Genomic DNA, 20,000 nt, shown 5'->3' on the forward strand with positions numbered 1-20,000 from the left:
AAGGTGAAAGCGTTGAAAAATACGGGAACACGAGCAGCGCCTGACCAGTAGAGGGCAGCAGGGTGATCGGGTGTAGTGACAAGCTACATAAGGGGGAGAACGAGTCGAGGAGGCAGCAAGCTCAGGGTCAGGTTGTTTAGTTAGTAAGTTGATCAGTCCAAACATTCGTGGTATCTTGAGAGAGAGAGAGAGAGAGAGAGAGAGAGAGAGAGAGAGAGAGAGAGAGAGAGAGAGAGAGAGAGAGAGAGAGAGAGAGAGAGAGAGAGAGAGAGAGAGAGAGAGAGAGAGAGAGAGAGAGAGAGAGAGAGAGAGAGAGAGAGAGAGAGAGAGAGCTATGTGGTTTAACTGTTACGTAATGGAGTTTATGACTGTGATTATTGCAGGAAGCATCACAAAAGGAGGCAAAATGTAGTGAAGATAAAGCCACATCTTGCAAGGAACGTCACTAATGTTTCTTTAATGGGGAGGTGCAGGAGAAAGTCACAACAAACAGTGGGAGAGCATGAACCAGTTTTAATCCAGAGCAGCACACACATACACGAACACACACACACACACACACACACACACACACACACAGACAATAATGAAAAAAAATATGCACCCTTAACTTAGGAGGAGAATCATATATTTTTGCCCTCAATATCAAGGAAGAAAATACAGGGTTGAAACCACTACTTTTAATCGAATTCCATCGGTTTATTCTTAACAGCAACACGAAAGCCAGATAAGACAACAATTAGGTGGTGGAAAAAATGGACAGCATCTTACCTCATGAGTCAACTTTTACAAAACAAAAGCGATCATACATAAAACCCGGGTGATGAAAATGGCCTACTAGAGAGAGAGAGAGAGAGAGAGAGAGAGAGAGAGAGAGAGAGAGAGAGAGAGAGAGAGAGAGAGAGAGAGAGAGAGAGAGAGAGAGTAAGAACCAAAATATCATAAATAAATGAACCACTCTAAAACACACACACAAAAAAAAAAAAAAAAAAAATCAACACGTTATTAACTCGATCAAAACTCCGCATACGTCATGGAGGAATGCGCTGGTGGACGTCTGCGTATTTATCAGGAATGTCGATCCTCTGAATAACATCATCCCCTGGTGACTGACTCCTTTTTGTGAGGGGAGACCAGAGTTCAGCGGCCGTGCACGAGACTAAGTGTGGATAGATAGGATGGCTAGCGGCTTTGTTTTACTGAGGAGCCTGCTTACACTGTCTCGCTAAGTTGGTAGTCACAGATGGCGAGGTGTGAGGGAGATGAGGGAGGAAGGATAGGGTTTACAGGAAGTGGGAAGATGGAAAGGTTGGCTTTGAGAGGGCAAGAGATGGAAGGAAAAGAGAAAGGGTGGAAGGAGAGGAGACAAGAGAGAAGAGAGAAGAGAGAGAGAGAGAGAGAGAGAGAGAGAGAGAGAGAGAGAGAGAGAGAGGTAGAACAATAAAAAAAAAACAGACCAATAGACGAACAGATAAATACACAGACAGACAGACAGACAGACAGCTAAAAATAAAGACAAACAGATAATCACAAAAATACAAAGAGAGATAAACATGCATGAATAAACAGAAATAGAGATAGAGGAAAAGAAAAAAAGAAAGGAGAGAGCTACTATAAAAATAAAGCAATAAATGGGTAAAAGAATAAAAAAAATCAACGACAGAGAGAGAGAGAGAGAGAGAGAGAGAGAGAGAGAGAGAGAGAGAGAGAGAGAGAGAGTGATCAAGTTAATTCCTAAGGTAAATCTACGATCCAAATTGAGCCGCAAATTAGAGACGCAAACCTTCAATCTAATTATAACCAGGCGATCATTTTTGAAGGGAACACAAATTTTCGCCATTTAACGAAGGATTTTTTGTATTCGCTAGGAGGAGAGACATGAAGAAGAAGAAGAAGAAAAAGAAGACTAAACGCAGGAAGAGGAGGAAGAGGATAAGGAGGTGAAGAAGGTGGAGAAGAAAGAGGAGGAGGAGGAGGAGGAGGAGGAGGAGGAGGAGGAGGAGGAGGAGGAGGAGGAGGAGGAGGAGGAGGAGGAGGAGGAGAGGAGGAGGAACGAGGAAGAAGGAAAAGCGTAACAAGATTAAGGTACCCTAAAGGAGAGAGAGTAAGAGAGAGAGAGAGAGAGAGAGAGAGAGAGAGAGAGAGAGAGAGAGAGAGAGAGAGAGAGAGAGAGAGAGAGAGAGGAACGCGTGATTGGCTGAGTAAGGGTGACAGCTCTTGACTTTTTTTCTCTCTTCTTCTCCGACCACAACCGCCTTCCTTCCCTTGCTCCTTGGTCCTTCCCTCCCTCCTTCCCTCCTCCTTCCTCCTCCTTCCTCTACTCCGCCACCTACCTCAAAAAAATCCCTATTCATTTTTCCTTCCGCCTCTCTCACTTCCTCACCTTTCCTTCTGCCTTATTTTTCCTCTCTCTTCTTCCCTCCCTCCCTCCCTCCCTTCCTTTCCTCCTATCGTAGCAGAGATGACCCTAGTTGGGAGGGTGACATGCCACGGGAGGGAGAGATGGAGGGAGGGAAGAAATGGAGGGAAGGAGGAAGGGAGGGCGGGAGAGAGGGAGGGAAGTAGAGATGGTTGTAAATACAAATCTTCTATAAGGTGCCCACGTCTCTCCTAAACAAACACACACCAACATTCTTTCACCTTGTTCTCTCTCTCTCTCTCTCTCTCTCTCTCTCTCTCTCTCTCTCTCTCTCTCTCTGTCTATTTGTTGCAAGATGGTTGATTTTTATTACCCTTGCAATCTGTAATTATAAGTTTTTATTGTACGTCTCTTTTTTGTGCCTATTTATTAGAATTTCTCCTCCTATATTTGGCGCACATTAAATAACATCAATAATTTATAACACAAACACGAGTACTCGAATGCATGTACACACACACACTCTCTCTCTCTCTCTCTCTCTCTCTCTCTCTCTCTCTCTCTCTCTCTCTCTCATAGTTTTTTTTTCTATTCCCATCAATCTATGACACACATTCCTTTCTCTCCCATTACTTTCACTTCCTTTCCTCTTCGTTTCATGCACCTGATTTCCTTACATCCTTTCCATCGTGACAGCTTATCCCACTCCCTTCCTATCACATTCCTTTCCCTTCCTGTCTCCAGTCTCTCTTCTCTATTGTCGCTTCCTTGAATCTTCTTTTTAACTTTTCCATCCATTCCTTTCAATCCTCATCCCTTTCTTTCTGTTTAGTTAGGCAAGATCCTCACCTATCTTGCTCAGCCTGTCATTGTCCACATATTTCAAGTTGCCTATATGTATTTCGTAATTACTAAATGACATGGACACATTGAATTTAAGACTTACTCTTCTTTTAAGTTAGTAGCATTCACCATATCTGTTATATTTTTCTTGGGAATTTTAACACTTTATCAATGCCTAACGTTATGTTCCTTTTAGTCAATTAATTGATTAATTTTTTTTTTTTTACGTCTGCTATTGATGTGACTTTAAAAATGTTCATATCCAGCGCGATGTTCTTTTCGTCCCAGCTTGGAGTTACTCGTGTACTACAATAATGACAACCATAAACATTCATATCTAATACTACCTGTTGTCCATGCCTCAAATTCTTCACGCAAGATCAACCTTAGTGTTCCTCAGTAAACTGTTGCCTTGGCGTTTAAACTCTTATGAAGCATTTATCCTCCAATCATCTCACATAGCATCACCTCGATTCTGTTTATTGATCATCAACCAATCATTATTTCTCATCTGTTACACAACTATAGCACCATAAAAATAAAATAAGTGTCACGTTGTAAACAGTTCGCTGAGCGTTCACAGTCACACACTTCCATTCCATTAAGTCCTCACGTCTGGTTACTGCCACTCAATCAATTACAGAGCAAAAAGAACATGAGAGCACAAGAAAAGCTACAACAAGACGGTAGACCTACACGTGGCAGTCCATGATCCCCGCTAGCTAGTCACCAATCATTCCTTACCTGTTCGGGCTTGAGGCCAGGCGGTACCCAGGTGTACTCCTCGAGGGCACAGCCAGAGTCATCATCGCTGTGGCTGTGTCGTTGCGGGTCTGATCCCACTACCAAGCCGCCCAGCACGCCCGCAGCCTTCCTGGGCGGGGCGTGTGCCTCCAGATGGGGCAGTGGCGGCAGAGCAGTTGGCGTGGTGGCGGCCGTGGTGGAAGAGGGTGTGGTGGTGGAGGCTGTGGTGGAGGCTGTGGTAGTGGTAGGAGTGGTGGTGGTCATTTCACCGCCACAGTGATCCTCTCTCGAACACTTGCAGTTTCGACACACTTTCCTGCAACACAGAGAGGCGCGGTGAGTGAGCGGACGTGGATTACACACACGTACATAAAAGTTAGACATGCTTGTTTTTACGTGCAAACAAGCTTGACAGGGTTACCTTTAATGTAACTAATGGTGAGTGCATGTACACCGGGAATCTCACACACACACACACACACACACACACACACACACACACACACACACACACACACACACACACACACACATAGAAGGATAAAAATGTATAATAATTTTGAATTATATGTTTATGTAAGAGAGTTTGCTTTTGTATTCTTCTTATTATCAATCTTCTTCTTCTTCTTCTTCTTCTTCTTCTTCTTCTTCTTCTTCTTCTTCTTCTTCTTCTTCTTCTTCTTCTTCTTCTTCTTCTTCTTATTATTATTATTATTATTATTATTATTATTATCATTATTATCAATTTTATAATTATTATTATTATTTCTATTGATATTATTATTATCATTATTATTATCATTATCATTATTATTATTACTATTATTATTATTATTATTATTATTATTATTATTATTATTATTATTATTATTATTATTATTATTATTATTATTTGCAGTAGTGGAAGAAGAAGTAGTAGTATTACGTAGTATTAGTAGTAGAAGTAGTAAGATCGGCTGTTGCTCGTGCTACCACCACTACAGCTTCAGGTACAGCTGCTTATGATAATGATAAAAACTAATAATACAGTAAGAATGGCGAGGAATGCAACTAATAATCAGGTCGGTGGTTACACGAATATTAAGAAGCAGCCTGGAGTCACGTTCGCCGCCGCCATGACCACACCACACACACACACACACACACACACACACACACACACACACACACACACACACACACACACACACACACTGCAGAAAAAGAGTGACTGGTGTACACAAAAAATACACACATGTACGTGACTCCACATGTGTATTGTATTGACACGGGGATTTGGTGTACACATGTGTGAGGAAACGACGAAAAACGAATATCACACACACACACACACACACACACACACACACACACACACACACACACACACACACACACACACACACCTCGTATTTGACTATGAAAGGCGTACATGGAATGGGCGTTGGTGTACACAAGACACGCACATGACGATCATACAAATACGTATACATGAATATATACACGCACATAAAATATACTACATCCCTCCCTCTTGTCCTTGTCCTCCTTCTTCTTTTCTTTTCCTTCTTCATCATCATTTTCTTTTCTTCTTCTTCGCTTCTTCTTCTTCTTCTTCCTCCTCCTCCTCCTCCTCCTCCTCCTCCTCCTCCTCCTCCTCCTCCTCCTCCTCCTCCTCCTCCTCCTACTGATTGTACTTCTTCATCAATTAAATATAAAAGAATCAAAACTTCCAAGTCCCGTTTTGAGCCTGAAGGAGAAGGAGGAGGAGGAGGAGGAGGAGGAGGAGGAGGAGGAGGAGGAGGAGGAGGAGGAGGAGGAGGAGGAGGAGGAGAAGGAGGAGGAGCAGCAGGCCAACAGATGGTGGTCAAAAACAGTTTTAAATGCTTCGCCGTAACCTGTCCGGTCTTTGAGTTTCAACGCTTTAAGATGAATGATTCTCTCTCTCTCTCTCTCTCTCTCTCTCTCTCTCTCTCTCTCTCTCTCTCTCTCTCTCTCTGAATCATATTGCATATTTCTCATTTTAAACATCTATGATTACAATTTCTTTTTGTTTTGATTTGGCTTTCTGATTGTATAACCGTTGCATTTTTTATTTTTGTTTGTCTGTCTGTCTGTCTGTTTGTTTGCCTTTTTATCTGTCTATCTGTCTGTTCGTCTATCCATCGTCTATCTATGTGCCTCTGCCTGCCTCTCTATCTGTCTGTCTGTCTGTTCAATTTGTCTATCTATCTATCTGAGTGTCTATCTGTCTGTCTGTCTTTCTGTCTCTCTGTCTCTCTCTCTCTCTCTCTCTCTCTCTCTACTCCATCAATAATATCCCTTGCATGATATACTGACAACTAACTCCGCCCTGTCTAAGCTCCTCTTTTCTCAGCCTTATTATTTTCCTCACACGAACTCCTCCCCTTTCTTCATGTACTCCTCTTTTGCTCGTATCTCCTCTCGCCCTCACTTCCCCGTCTCGTTCTTCTTTCTCAACCGTTCGCTTCTTCAGTTTTACGGCTTTTATTTTGTCTCGATGTTCTCTCCCAGTCATGTTATTATCACGAACGAGGGACAAGAGCTGGAAAACTGAACGTGCTTGCCGCGATAATCTCAGGGTGTAAATGGTGTGGACGATTTAATCTTTGCACTCGCGGGGATTAGTGGCGGTGGAAGACGGAGACGAAAAATAGGAGGAGGAGGAGGAGGAGGAGGAGGAGGAAGAGGTGATGATGACAGTGGATCGTAGGTTTAGGTGACTGAAGAAGAAGAGATATAAGGAGAAGAACAACAAGAGGTAGAAGAAAAGCAACAATAACAACAACAATAATAACAACAACAACAACAACAACAACAACAACAACAACAACAACAACAACAACAACAACAACACGGAGAACCATGAAAAGATAAAAGGAAAACAGCAAGAAGAAGAAGAAAGAAGAAGAAGAAGAAGAAGAAGAAGAAGAAGAAGAAGAAGAAGAAGAAGAAAAGAAGAAGAAGAAGAAAAAGAAGAAGAAGAAGAAGAAGAGTAAGAAGAGGAGGAGGAAGAAGAAGAAGAAGAAGAAGAAGAAGAAGAAGAAGAAGAAGAAGAAGAAGAAGAAGAAGAAGAAATACGACAACAACAAAATCAAGGGATGAAGACGTGGGGAAGGTGTAGCTTGCAGTAATGGATTTGTGTGATGGAAGACAAAATCGTTGGAAGCAAATAATTGTGATGGTTAGGGACGGCGGGGTGATAATGTGAAGCGGGAGACTAGAGAAAAAAAAAAAAGAAAAAAAGAAAGAAAGAGGGAAAGACTTGGCTGATGTATACGCGAGGCTGACATAAGAGGAGGATAAAATGGTGATTAAGGTCATAAATACAAGAGTAAAAGGCCCACAGATAAATCGACTTCTCTCGCTACCTGACGAAAAAAATGGTTGACATGTACACACACACACTCTCTCTCTCTCTCTCTCTCTCTCTCTCTCTCTCTCTCTCTCTCTCTCTCTCTCTCTCTCTCTCTCTCTCTCTCTCTCTCTCTCTCTCTCTCTTAAAGGAGTTTTTGAGCGCATTGCTTATTTGATTTAAGTCTATTATTCAATAACTGGGTACAATCACCGATTAATGAGCTTAAAATTCTTTGGCTTGTTTTTGTTTCTTTTTTTATTTTTTTATTTTCTTGCTGCAAATACGTGAGAAGGCAATCACACGGACGATTATGATTACTTAGAATAATGATGACTTTGTTGAACATATCAAGATTATGTATAGCATGAAAAATATTAATGTATAATGATGACAATAATGATGATAAAAACAATAACAATAACAACAACGACAACAACAAAAACACCAACAAAATGGCATGTGTGTGTGTTTGTGTGTGTGTGTGTGTGTGTGTGTGTGTGTGTGTGTGTGTGTGTGTGTGTGTGTGTGTGTGTGTGTGTGTGTGTGTGTGTGTGTGTGTGTGTGTGTGTGTGTGTGTGTGTGTGTGTGTGTGTGTGTGTGTGTGTATGTACTGATGACTGATGTGGTGGTGGTGCTACTACTGGTAGGCTACTACTACTACTGCTACTACTGCTACTGCTGCTGCTGCTGCTGCTGCTGCTGCTGCTGCTGCTGCTGCTGCTGGTGCTGGTGGTAGTGGTGGTGTAGTGGTGCTGCTGCATCACTGCTGCTGCTGCTGCTGCTGCTGCTGCTGCTGCTGTGGTGCTGGTGGTGGTGGTGGTGGTGGTGGTGCAGTGGTGGTGTGGTGGTGGTAGTGGTAGTAGTAGTGTAGTAGTAGTAGTAGTAGTAGTAGTTGTTGTTGTTATTATTTGTTGTTGTTGTTATTGTTCTTGATTTATCAATAGCAACAGCAGCAGCAACAATCACTCTAACAGCAACAGCAACATCCCTGCCGCCACGCCGCGCTGCCAGGGCCTTCTAGCCTCAAGGGCCGCGGGGGCGAGAAGCTCAGCAGTATAATTATCTCCTCTCTGTGGCCATTAGCCAGCCTCAGGGAGCAGCGGCTTCCGGCGTGTAATGGAGCCGCTTGTGGCGCCTATTAGGAGGACGGAGGGAGAGAAGGAGTGAAGGAGTTGCTTGTGGCCATTGTCTGTCTGTCAGTCTCTAACTTATTTATCAGGTCTGGTTTCTGTAAGTAAGCATAAGAATCTACTCCTTTTGCAGTTCAAACATGGCATTGCTACAAATGTTATGACAAGTCAGTAGTGATGTCCACCCAGGTACAGTTGCTCCTCCATCCCTACAAGGCTAGTCTGAAAGCCAGTTCTCTGATGCCTGTGATGTCAACTGGCCTTTTACAGTCTTCTTATGTTACGGTCTTACTCGTATTTGTGCTGGGTGAAAGAAGTAGTCGTGGTAACCCTGACGAAGCAGAGGCATTGTATTCTCAGAGAAGTGAATGAATGGCCCGCCAGAGGATGAACAGCCTAGCAGACGGGGATGAGCGAGGAGGCACCGAGGTTCATCATGTGTAGCCTTTACTTTGGGTCCGTGTTAATTAACGAGAGAACAGGATGGGTCTGTGTGAAGGAGGAACCGGATTACTGGCCCCTTTTGTTAGGAAGGATAAATGGAAGGATGAAAAGAAGGTGGGAGGAAAGGAAGGATGAAAAAAGGAAAAAAGAAAATAAAGAAGAAAAGATGGAAGAAAGGAAGGAAGAAAGGAAAGAAAAAAGGAAGGAAGGAAGGAAGAAAAATAGGAGGTACGGAAAGGTGAAGAGGATAAACAGAAAGAAGAGAAACGCAAAGGAGAAATGCTAAGATGGATAATAAAAGAAAAAAAAAAGGGAAAGAACGTGAGGTGAAGCAAGCAAAGAAGAAATGAATGAATGAATGAAGGAAGGAAGGAAAGAGAGAACGACAAACAAGCGAAGGGTGAGAGAGAGAGAGAGAGAGAGAGAGAGAGAGAGAGAGAGAGAGAGAGAGAGAGAGAGAGAGAGAGAGAGAGAGAGAGAGAGAGAGAGAGAGAGAGAGAGAGAGAGAGAGAGAGAGAGAGAAAAGGAAAGAAGGAATTAAAAAAAAAAATGAAAAATAATACAACGAAACAAAGAAAGAAGCAAAATTCTAAAAAAAAAAATGTGAAATAAGACTGAGAAAGCACCTAAGGAACTATTTGAAAAAGGAAAGTTACAAAAAAAAAAAAAGAGAGGTAGGAAGTACAGTGTTACCATTAAAGACATCAGTCAACAAAAGAGTAACGTTAACAACAGCACTTAGGTTTCCAGTCTGACTAAAGGCTACTGGGGCCATAGGGGAAAGTCCTCGTGGGTGCAAGAGAATACCTAAACTTCAACACTCGCATTAGTCTTACAGCTCCTTGACAAACAGCGCTCATAACTCCGTGCACTTTCACCGCTAACGACCTTACGTAACTGTTAACTAATGTTTTTTTTATCTTATTTTTTTATACCATGTGGGCTTTTCACGGTAATTTCTGGGCTAAAGGGGGTACTTTTTGGGGTACCTCCTATCTCAAAGCCCACCCGCTAGGAAACCGTTGCCCCGAGTGAGGAAGCCCAACCTACACTCAGACAGTGAACAGGATTCGAACCCGTGTGCTTGGAGACCCCTCGGACCCCAAAGCACGCATGGTTCAACTGTCAGAGTCAACCACATTATTAATCTCAGTGAGGAAACAAATAATATTTTACTTAACGGTTTGAATTATAGAAAAAATAAGAAAAGAATCCATCAGAGTCAAAGACAATAGTGATCTAAAATAAATAACAAAAAATAAACCAAACATTATTATGAACCTTAGAGTAAGAAGTAGAAAATTAACAGCACGAGTGATAGAAAAAAACTTCACAAAACACAATGCAGAATAATAAACAACAATAATTTTAATAAATAAGATCACTTGATAAATAAACCTTTAACATTTATGTATTACAACATTTGTTCAACGACACGAGAGAGAGAGAGAGAGAAAAAAGCAGAAACCACAGAATTAATTACAAAATCATAAAACAGCAGTCATATTCATAAAAGAACCCTGCCAAACACAATAGATAGATAAACAGACACGCAAACCTTACACTAACCACAATGGCGAATACATTAACACATTACAATATTCCACTTAACAAACCAAATATGAAAAAAAAACTCACAAAATCCATTACAAAATCACAAACCAGCAATCATATATAGAGGAAAAAACTAAGAACACTTAAACCACAACAGATAAACCAACACGTAAAGCTTGGGACTAATAGCAAGATCTGAAGTGAGCCAGGAAGGAGAGAGAAGAAGGAGCGAGAGTCCAAGGCAGCGTGGGAGAAGAGTAACCAGGACAGAAGAGCGAGGAGGGCAAAAGGAAGGGGAGGAGTACAGAATGCAAGCTCGGCAACATAAGGTAATTGAAAGGTACGTTTGGGTGGACTGCTTCTCCCAGGTAAGGCATGATAAACCGGTATGAAAGAAAAGCAATGAAGAGTAGAAGAGAGAGAGAGAGAGAGAGGGAGAAAGAGAGAGAGAAAGACAGACGGAAAAGGACAAAGAGATAGACAGATGGACAGAAAAGCAAAAATTAAATGATACAAACACACACACACACTTATCAAAAGAAAGACGGACACAAAGACAAAGAATTACACACACACACACACACACACACACACACACACACACACACACACAGAAAAATACAAACAAAGAGACAAACGACAAAAAAGATAGATAAGAACGCAATTACACAAAGAGACTGAAAGATAGGCAATTAGAGATAAAAGAAAACAAATAAAAGAATGAAGTAAAAAGAAAAAGAAATATAAAAGGAGGAAAAAAGACACAAATAAAGTGAAAGAGGAAAAAATATGTCAAGATAAGTATGAGAGGAGGAAAAGCATCAAAATATTATAATAACACTAACAAATCAGATTAACGTAAAGGAATAACCCACGAACTTAATAAACAAGATGTGAAGTCGAAGTGAGAATTAAAACGATAAAATATTACGACCATAAATAAAACGTACAGAGGGGAGAGAGAGAGAGAGAGAGAGAGAGAGAGAGAGAGAGAGAGAGAGAGAGAGAGAGAGAGAGAGAGAGAGAGAGAGAGAGAGAGAGAGAGAGAGAGAGAGGCTAATACAGACTAAAGCCACTCAAGCGAAGGAAGAAAACTCCTAGAGGAAAAAAAAGACGATAGGAAGTTGTAAACACTATTATTTGACTCCTAATTTGCTTTGTAAGTTAAGCAAGAATATTGTGCTCCCTCCTCTCTCTCTCTCTCTCTCTCTCTCTCTCTCTCTCTCTCTCTCTCTGTAAATCTTTCACACCCACAGACATCCAACCCACACACTTCTACACACACACACACACACACACACACACACACACACACACACACACACACACACACACACACACACACACACACTACCATTGAGTTATCCAAGTACTGCCTTTTATGATTCTCTCTCTCTCTCTCTCTCTCTCTCTCTCTCTCTCTCTCTCTCTCTCTCTCTCTCTCTCTCTCTCTCTCTCTCTCTCTCTCTCCCTCTCTCATGTTGCTTGTTGTCAATTATTGTCCAAACAGGAAATTGCGTAGCATGCTCGACACCTGATGTTTACACGGTGAAGATGATGCATTTCCCGGGCGGAGGACAAAGGGTGAAAGGCAAGACGGGAGTGGATTGTAGAATGAAAGGAATAGGAGAGGTAACATGGAAGGTTGAAAAATGATGGAGACAAAGGAGGAGAGTTTAGAGAGAGAGTGTCAGTTCTCTTTATCCTTCACAATTGAGTGTCATTGTCTCTTCTCTGTTTTTTTCTCTTCCTCCTCTTTCTTCTCTAACTATTTCTTCGCTTCTTTCTCCTTTTTAGTAACGATGTTCATATGAGCTAATTTTTCAACATTTTTTACAGAAAATATTTATAATGTATAGGTAATTTTTATGATCACAACTTTAGCTGGCGTTTCTTGTATTACTATTACTTCTACCACTGCTACTACTACTGCGATTACTAAAACTACTACTACTACTATTGCTACTACTACTACTACGTTTCAACTCTGATATACAGAACAAATTGTAATTCACCAGCGCGAGTACATGTTTTGCTATAGACCCCCAACCAAAAAACATCGCCAGACTGCCAACCTTTCGACTTGACGTCACACACCGGAGATTTCAACAGAGTAGTAGAAAGTAATCTCTTCTTTGATGCCCACACTACTACGGATCCTATACATATAATTACAAAGACTACTACTACTACTACTACTACTACTACTACTACTACTACTACTACTACTACTACTACTACTAATAATATTGTATCATCATTGCCGTCTCTCTCTCGCAGCATTACTTTACTCAAAATCAGAGTAGAAAATAAAAAAAATACCAGACAAAATCTTAGTAGACATGGATGACTATTACACTGCAGCCACCATCATCACCACTACAACCACCACCACCACTACTACAACCACCACCACCACCACCACCACTACCACCACAATTATCCTCCACCTTCCTTCAGGCTACAACGAGGGTATTTTCAGTTCTTCCTCCTTTATTCTATCCTTTATGATTTTTCCTCCCTATCTTCTTCGCTCTGTTCTCTTCCCTTCTCTTCTTCCTCCTCCTCCTCTTTCATTGTCGTATTCATATTTATACATCCACAGCGACGCGGCTCCTCAGGTCTTCACTTTACGTGCAATTCATATGCAAAATATATATAAAGACTTTTGGCAGAGAGAGAGACAGTGATGAAGATAAATAAAAAAAGAAAAAAGCGTCTGCATGATATGGTGTGTGTGTGTGTGTGTGTGTGTGTGTGTGAGTGAGAGAGAGAGAGAGAGAGAGAGAGAGAGAGAGAGAGAGAGAGAGAGAGAGAGAGAGAGAGAGAGAGAGAGAGAGAGAGAGAGAGAGAGAGAGAGAGAGAGAGAGAGAGAGAGAGAGAGAGAGAGAGTTATGATAAGAACATTTGAAATAAACATATGAACGAGAAACAAAAGATATAAACGACTGCAACTTACATTTACATAAATAAGAAAGAATATGCATAAAATATTACCAAAAGAAAAAGAAAAAAAACAATCTCTACCTTAACTTCATATCAGTCTGATTGTATGTTTCTTCATTGGTCAGTCAGTCATTTAGTCTGCCTGTCTCTTTATCGGTCTGTCTTTTTTCTTTATCTTTGCCTCCGTGTGTATCAGTCTGTCTGTCTGTCTGCTCACTATCTCTCTCTCTCTCTCTCTCTCTCTCAAGGTCATAAAAGAAGGCGAGGAGAGATGAGGAGAGGCGAGGTAAGAGGTAAAAGGGTCACGCCGATGAAGTTTTCGGACAGGAGGGCCAGGGGAGCATGAATTAGGGTGTCCAGATGATGGGTGGGGAAAGGGGGATGGGCGGGTATAGGGAGAAGGAGGAAGGGGGGCAAAGGGAAGCTAACCAGGACTCCCCAGGCAGTGACCACCAGGCACGCGAAGGGGTTTGTCCGACCTTCCTCACCTCTCTCTCTCTCTCTCTCTCTCTGGTACGCATCTGAATTCTTGCTAGATATTTCTTTGTGTGAATATACATTTTTACCTTCAATAATTTCAGTTTAAGTAAGATTATTTATATATACTGTATTACTTCTTGTCTTTTAGGTTTATCTTCTTAGGTTTATATTTTCTTTGCATCTCTCTCTCTCTCTCTCTCTCTCTCTCTCTCTCTCTCTCTCTCTCTCTGACATAAACCTTTCCAAACCTTTCTCTTCACCACCCCTCTGCCAATTCTCAAAAACAAGCATCCGGCCCAATACACATCCGGCCACTCTCAGAAAATCGTCCGGAAATGGCTACGTGGCGAGAGAGAGAGAGAGAGAGAGAGAGAGAGAGAGAGAGAGAGAGAGAGAGAGAGAGAGAGAGAGAGAGAGAGAGAGAGAGAGAGAGAGAGAGATTGTGGAGGGAAGCCAGAGGGGAAGAATAGACCGTGTCATGTATTTAATGAAGCAAGCTAGTATCGTCTCATTAATCTTGCTTCCCGCTAAGTAGTAATTATAGCAGTGGTGGTGGTGGTGGTGGTGGTGGTGTTAGTGGTGGTAACTTTAGCAGTGACGTTTGTTGTAGTAGTATTAGTAGTAGTTCTAGTTGTTGTGCTGGATATGGTAGTAGCAGTAGTAGTAGTAGTAGTAGTAGTAGTAGTAGTAGTAGTAGTAGTAGTAGTAGTAGTAGTAGTAGTAGCAATGTAATAGTAGTAGTAATGTAGTAATAGCAGTAGTAGTAGTGGTGGTGGTGGTGGTGGTGGTAGTAGTAGCAGTAATAGTTGTAGTTGTCGATGTGGTTGTAACTTTCATTTTCCTTGTTGTATTTTAGCGGTGGTAGGGATGGCAGTAGTAGCCAGGTAGTAGTGGATGTAATGGTGCAATACCAGTAGTAGTAGTAGTAGTAGTAGTAGTAGTAGTAGTAGTAGCATCCTACTGTTTTTTCTGTTATCCATACCTAGAGAGAGAGAGAGAGAGAGAGAGAGAGAGAGAGAGAGAGAGAGAGAGAGAGAGAGAGAGAGAAACTTCGGGGTGGCAGGAAGACACAAATCCTAAAACGTTGCCTAACACTCCCTCCACAAACTGCCCCCGGGCCCTTCCCTCCCTCCTCTCCCACCTCTCCCTCCTTTCCTCCACGCCTCTCCTCTCTTCCTCTCCCTCCTCTCTCTATCACGCATGAATATTGAGGGCTCTCCATAATTATAAGTCTACTGCTACATCCAACACCGCCACCACCACCACCACCACCACCACCATTTCTAGTTCAGTGCTACCAAAGATCCTCCCCCCAAAAAAAATCACTACTACATTTATTATCATCACCATCAGCAGCACCACCATCTCTACCATTACCACAATCACCTTATCTTTCTTTCGGACGTACCAACACTACTACTACTACTACTACTACTACTACTACCACTACTACTACTACTACTACATCCTTCTCCTCCTCTTCCTCCTCCTCCTTCTCCTCCTAGCGCCACATTACCATTCCCTTCCCCCACCTTTCCTCCCCCCAATCCCTCGCGGCCATGGCCAGATGGAATAGACACCGGGGTGTACAAAACTCATTACCCCTGGGTAGAGCGGGCATGGGGTATAAGGCTGGGTGGAGCAGTGGGTGGGGAGAAGGCTGGGGGCTAAGCAGAACAGCAGGGGTAGCGTCGGGGGCGTGTAAGGTTGGAGAGAGAGAGAGAGAGAGAGAGAGAGAGAGAGAGAGAGAGAGAGAGAGAGAGAGAGAGAGAGAGAGAGAGAGAGAGAGAGAGAGAGAGAGAGAGAGAGAGAGAGAGAGAGAGAGAGAGAGAGAGAGAGAGAGAGTAAAGCTACTTTAAATTTTGTTTTATTTTTCCGTTCTTACTTTTCACACTACTGCGTTATTTCTTAATTACTTCCCTTTATATGCAGTAAAAAAATCCAGAGAGAGAGAGAGAGAGAGAGAGAGAGAGAGAGAGAGAGAGAGAGAGAGAGATGGCTTGTGGCACGGCGGCGGCACGAGCAAAGTAACATGGTTGGCAGGGAAGGGGAGATGGATGAGAGCGAGGAGAGGGAGGAGGGAACGAAGGAGATCGTAGTGGTGATGATGATGATGGCGGTGGAGGTGGTGGTGGTGGTGGTGGTGGTGGTGCTATTGGTCGTGGTGGTGGAAGGGAAGTTTGGAGGAAGATAAGAGGAGGAAGATGAGTGCGAAAAGGAGGAAGAGGAGAAGGAGGAGGAGGAGGAGGAGGAAGAGATAAAGGAGGAGATGAAGGAGGAAGAGAAGATGATGAAAAAAAAAAAAAAACGAGAAGAAAAAAGAGATGCCTCCTCTGCTGCTGATGATGGTGGTGATGATGACGATAAACAAGATTAAGAAAGCAAACAGCAACAACAACAAAGTTCAGACATAACAAAGAAGGGCCAAACAAAAAGCAAAGAACAACAAGAAGAATAAGAATAAGAATGTAAAGAAATCAAATGAAAATAAAAACTTAAAAACAAAAAAACATCCATCATAATATTAATACTGTTGATGAGAGCGAGGAAGAGGACGAAGAAGAGGAGAAGCAGGAAGATGAAGAGGAAGAAGAGGAGAAGGAGGAGGAGATGAAGAGGAGGAGGAGGAGGAGGAGGAGGAGGAGGAGGAGGAGGAGGAGGACGACAAGGAGAAAGGAGAGGAGGAGGAAGAGGAAGAGGAGGAAAAGGAGGAGAAGAAATTAAGACGAACCAGAAGGAGAAGGTGGAGGAAGAGGAGGAACAGAATGAGTGAGGAAGAGGTCGGAACCTTTCAACTTATTTGGAGATTTCTATTTTCGGTGAGTGAGAATGGAGGGAGGCAGGGGAGGCGGTGGAGGAAGGGAGGGAGGCAGATGGGAGAATGAAGAAAAAGAGTGAGAGAGAAAAAGAGAGAGACAGAACAATCAGATTCTAGGAACACCCAAATCTCTCTCTCTCTCTCTCTCTCTCTCTCTCTCTCTAATAAACAATGCATTTTAACATCCAATCACTAAATAGCGAAAACACAGACATAAACTACAACTAATCTGAAAACAAAAATTAAAACAATGAAAACAACAATAAAGAATATGAAAAAAATGAAAAACTTGAACGATCAGTCTGATAATAAACTCTAAACAATGAACACAACAAAAAAAAAAAAGTGAAAGAAAATGAAAAATTTGAATAATAACAAAAAAATAAAGAAAAATGGAACCACAGGAAAAGATGCGTTGTACTTTTTTGTTTCTAGGCGTTAGAGGAAAAAAAGAATAAGATAAAGTGTACACTAATCTACGATAAGGAATGATAAAGGAACGTTACCCCAGAGAATAATTATACATAAGAATTTAGGATAATGAGGGCGTGATTAGATAGGGTGGCGGCAGGACTGGAAGGGAGAGGGTTGGTGGAAGGGGAAGGGGTGAGGGAAGGTGATGTGAAGAGGGGGGAATGTGAGGAGGGGCAGGAAGAGAGGACAGGAACAGAGAGAGAGAGAGAGAGAGAGAGAGAGAGAGAGAGAGAGAGAGAGAGAGAGAGAGAGAGAGAGAGATTGAAATATACGGAGACTGGAAGAACAAAAAGGATTTAAAGAATAGGTGTTAAGAGAATGGGGAGAGAAAGCAGACGGGAGTTGACGTGGTGATGGGGGAGAAAAATGGGGAGATGAGAGGTGAGAGAACCTAGAGGAATGAACTGGAATGAATCATGGGGCGTGAGGCGTGAGGGGAGGAAGAGTAAGAGGCGTGAGGAGCGGGTAGGGTGAAGGGGACGACAAGAATTCTTAAGTTGTGTGTGAATGAGTGTTAAACGGAATGTGAAAACAGATGTGAAGGAAGACGTGATGGGAGTGTAAAGGGGACGAGAAGGGAGGATAAGGGAGGGAAGTGTGAGGTCTGTGGTGCGGTGTGGTGTGTGGTGGGGTGTGTGTGAGCTGAAGCAGCAATGAGGGAATTCAGGGTCGGTTGGTTGGTTGGCTGGTGGATCAAGGGACATCCTCCAGTCAGCCACGAGGAAAAATAATGATGAAGTGAATCGTTTCTCGCATTTTTAGTGTTGCCACATCCGGCCAGGGACGACACGACCATCGCGCCTTTGGTGGTATTACTGCTGCTGTTTCTCCTACATACACAAACGGAAAATGTTGGTGCACGTGATAAAACAGCTCTGGAAAAATATGGCAGTGTTTGATAATACTTAATGAATGCAAATTTTTCAGTCGAATAACTTAAGAGCAAATGTCAAACACTTAATGACTGTATTGCCGTACCTGTAAACAAGATTTGTAGGTATGTATATAAGAAACCCTTGCCTTTAAAACCTACAAATAGAAAGTTAGCTTATATGCAAAAGCGATTTCCTTGTTATATTACCGCCAGCACCCTCCGAGGACTACACTGCAAGCTCTTAAGAAGTCACGGTTAACCAAAATTCATCACCTCTCCAGAATAAAACACGTCCAGAAATACTTTAATTTCTCATACAGAATTATAAGATAGTACGTTCAACTTTGCAACAATAAACAGAAGTTCAAAACATACCCTGAAATAGCAAATAAGAGTCTTCATTGGTTTAGATACATTTCAAACATTAATTATAACCAAACAACAGAAATATGAGGATTAGTAATACACACAACACACTGAACGACAAACAAGAGGGACCAATCACACAACGCAAGGTATCAACATTCTTACACGAAATTGAACTATAACAGAGTGCACGTGGAATAAAGGTGGCAGGAAGCATTATTAAAGTGCACTACTGGAAGACGCTGTCGGTGAGGAAGCAGCAGGTCAGGATAAGGTGAGGGAGGAAGTTAAAATAGAGCAAAAAAATATGATATAAAACTGAGCACAGGGGAAAGAAAAGAAAAATACGAGTCAAACCGCCAAAAAATAACAGTTGAGTCACGATAAAGAAACACAATGTCAGATATACAACGTGTAAGGAAAAGTAGGAGAAGATTAGAGAAACAAGAGCTGATGGAGAAATACAAAGGAAGAGTAAGAGGACAGCAAGAGGAACAAAGACTGCCTGCCTCGGTGAAGGAAGGAAGTAATGAAGGAAAGAAAAATTAAATAAAGATAGAGAAGAGTAAGGAGGCAAAAGAATAAAAGAAAAACACGTTGGAGGAAGGAAGGAAGGAAGAAAAGGAGCCAGTAAAATCAACAAAAATATACAAAATGCTAAGAAAACAAGAAGAAAAAACAAAATCTGGCACGTTGAAGGATGGAAGGAAGGAAGAAAGACGAAGGAAATATGACAAAGAAAACTAATAAAAAAGAAAGCTAGAACAAAACCAGCGAAGGAAGGAAGGAAAGGTGAAGTATAGAGGACACAGACGACCAAGAAGAAAAAAGAGGAGCAAAACCTGACGCGGCGAAGGAAGGCAAAGGTGAGGAGGACACAAGAGGGTGAAGGAGTGAAGAAGACGATAGCAAGGTGAGGGAGGACAGGCGGTAAGAGGGTGACCGCCACATCCGCTCGGCACGTGCTCCTAATAGCTGAGGGTCAAGGTTTTCTCTCCATTCCTCCCTCTTTCCCTCCCCCCCTCCCTCCCTCCTTCCCACTTTCCCTCCTCTCCTCTATCCTCATTTTGTAACTTTTTCCTTCGTTTCCATTTTCTATGTATTTCTTTTTCTTTTACTTTTTCCCCTCTTTCCCTGTGTCCATGATCTCTCAGTCCTACCTTTATTCATTCTCTCCTTTCGTCTCTTTCTTTTCTTAATATTTTTTTTGCTCTAGTTTTCCACTTAGTACTTTCTCCAGGATTTCTCTCTCTCTCTCTCTCTCTCTCTCTCTCTCTCTCTCTCTCTCTCTCTCTCTCTCTTCAGCACGGAATTTATAACACATTTTGCATACAGAAAGCAGTTAATTGGCAGAGTAAAATATAACTTCAACCTGCAAAGCGTAACAGAAAGTGAACCATGTAAGGAGAAAGCAATATGTGAAACCAAATACACTCGTGCACAGAAAAAAAAGTAACAATGCAAAGTGCTCTTGTGAGTTAAAATTTATAAGGAGAGAAATAACATGGCGCGCATAAGAAAAATAAAAAATAAAAACATTACGGAAAATTCTGATTATAGGTATGCAGAGAGAGAGAGAGAGAGAGAGAGAGAGAGAGAGAGAGAGAGAG

The 20,000-nt window shown here is 42.0% G+C and overlaps 1 protein-coding gene across 8 annotated transcripts in view; it reads right to left on the bottom strand.

Moving 5' to 3' along the window:
• The window catches only part of LOC123518415 (protein espinas-like), a 514,427-nt gene that overhangs the window by 57,093 nt on the left and 437,334 nt on the right, over positions 1–20,000 (bottom strand). For all 8 annotated transcript variants that reach the window (XM_045279225.1, XM_045279226.1, XM_045279229.1 and 5 more), the window contains one exon: positions 3,947–4,262. In XM_045279225.1, coding sequence (XP_045135160.1) covers positions 3,947–4,262 — 316 coding nt within the window. The remainder of the gene's footprint in view (positions 1–3,946; positions 4,263–20,000) is intronic.

This window comes from Portunus trituberculatus, chromosome 43, assembly GCF_017591435.1.
Source record: "Portunus trituberculatus isolate SZX2019 chromosome 43, ASM1759143v1, whole genome shotgun sequence".
Taxonomy (NCBI): Eukaryota; Metazoa; Arthropoda; class Malacostraca; order Decapoda; family Portunidae; genus Portunus; species Portunus trituberculatus.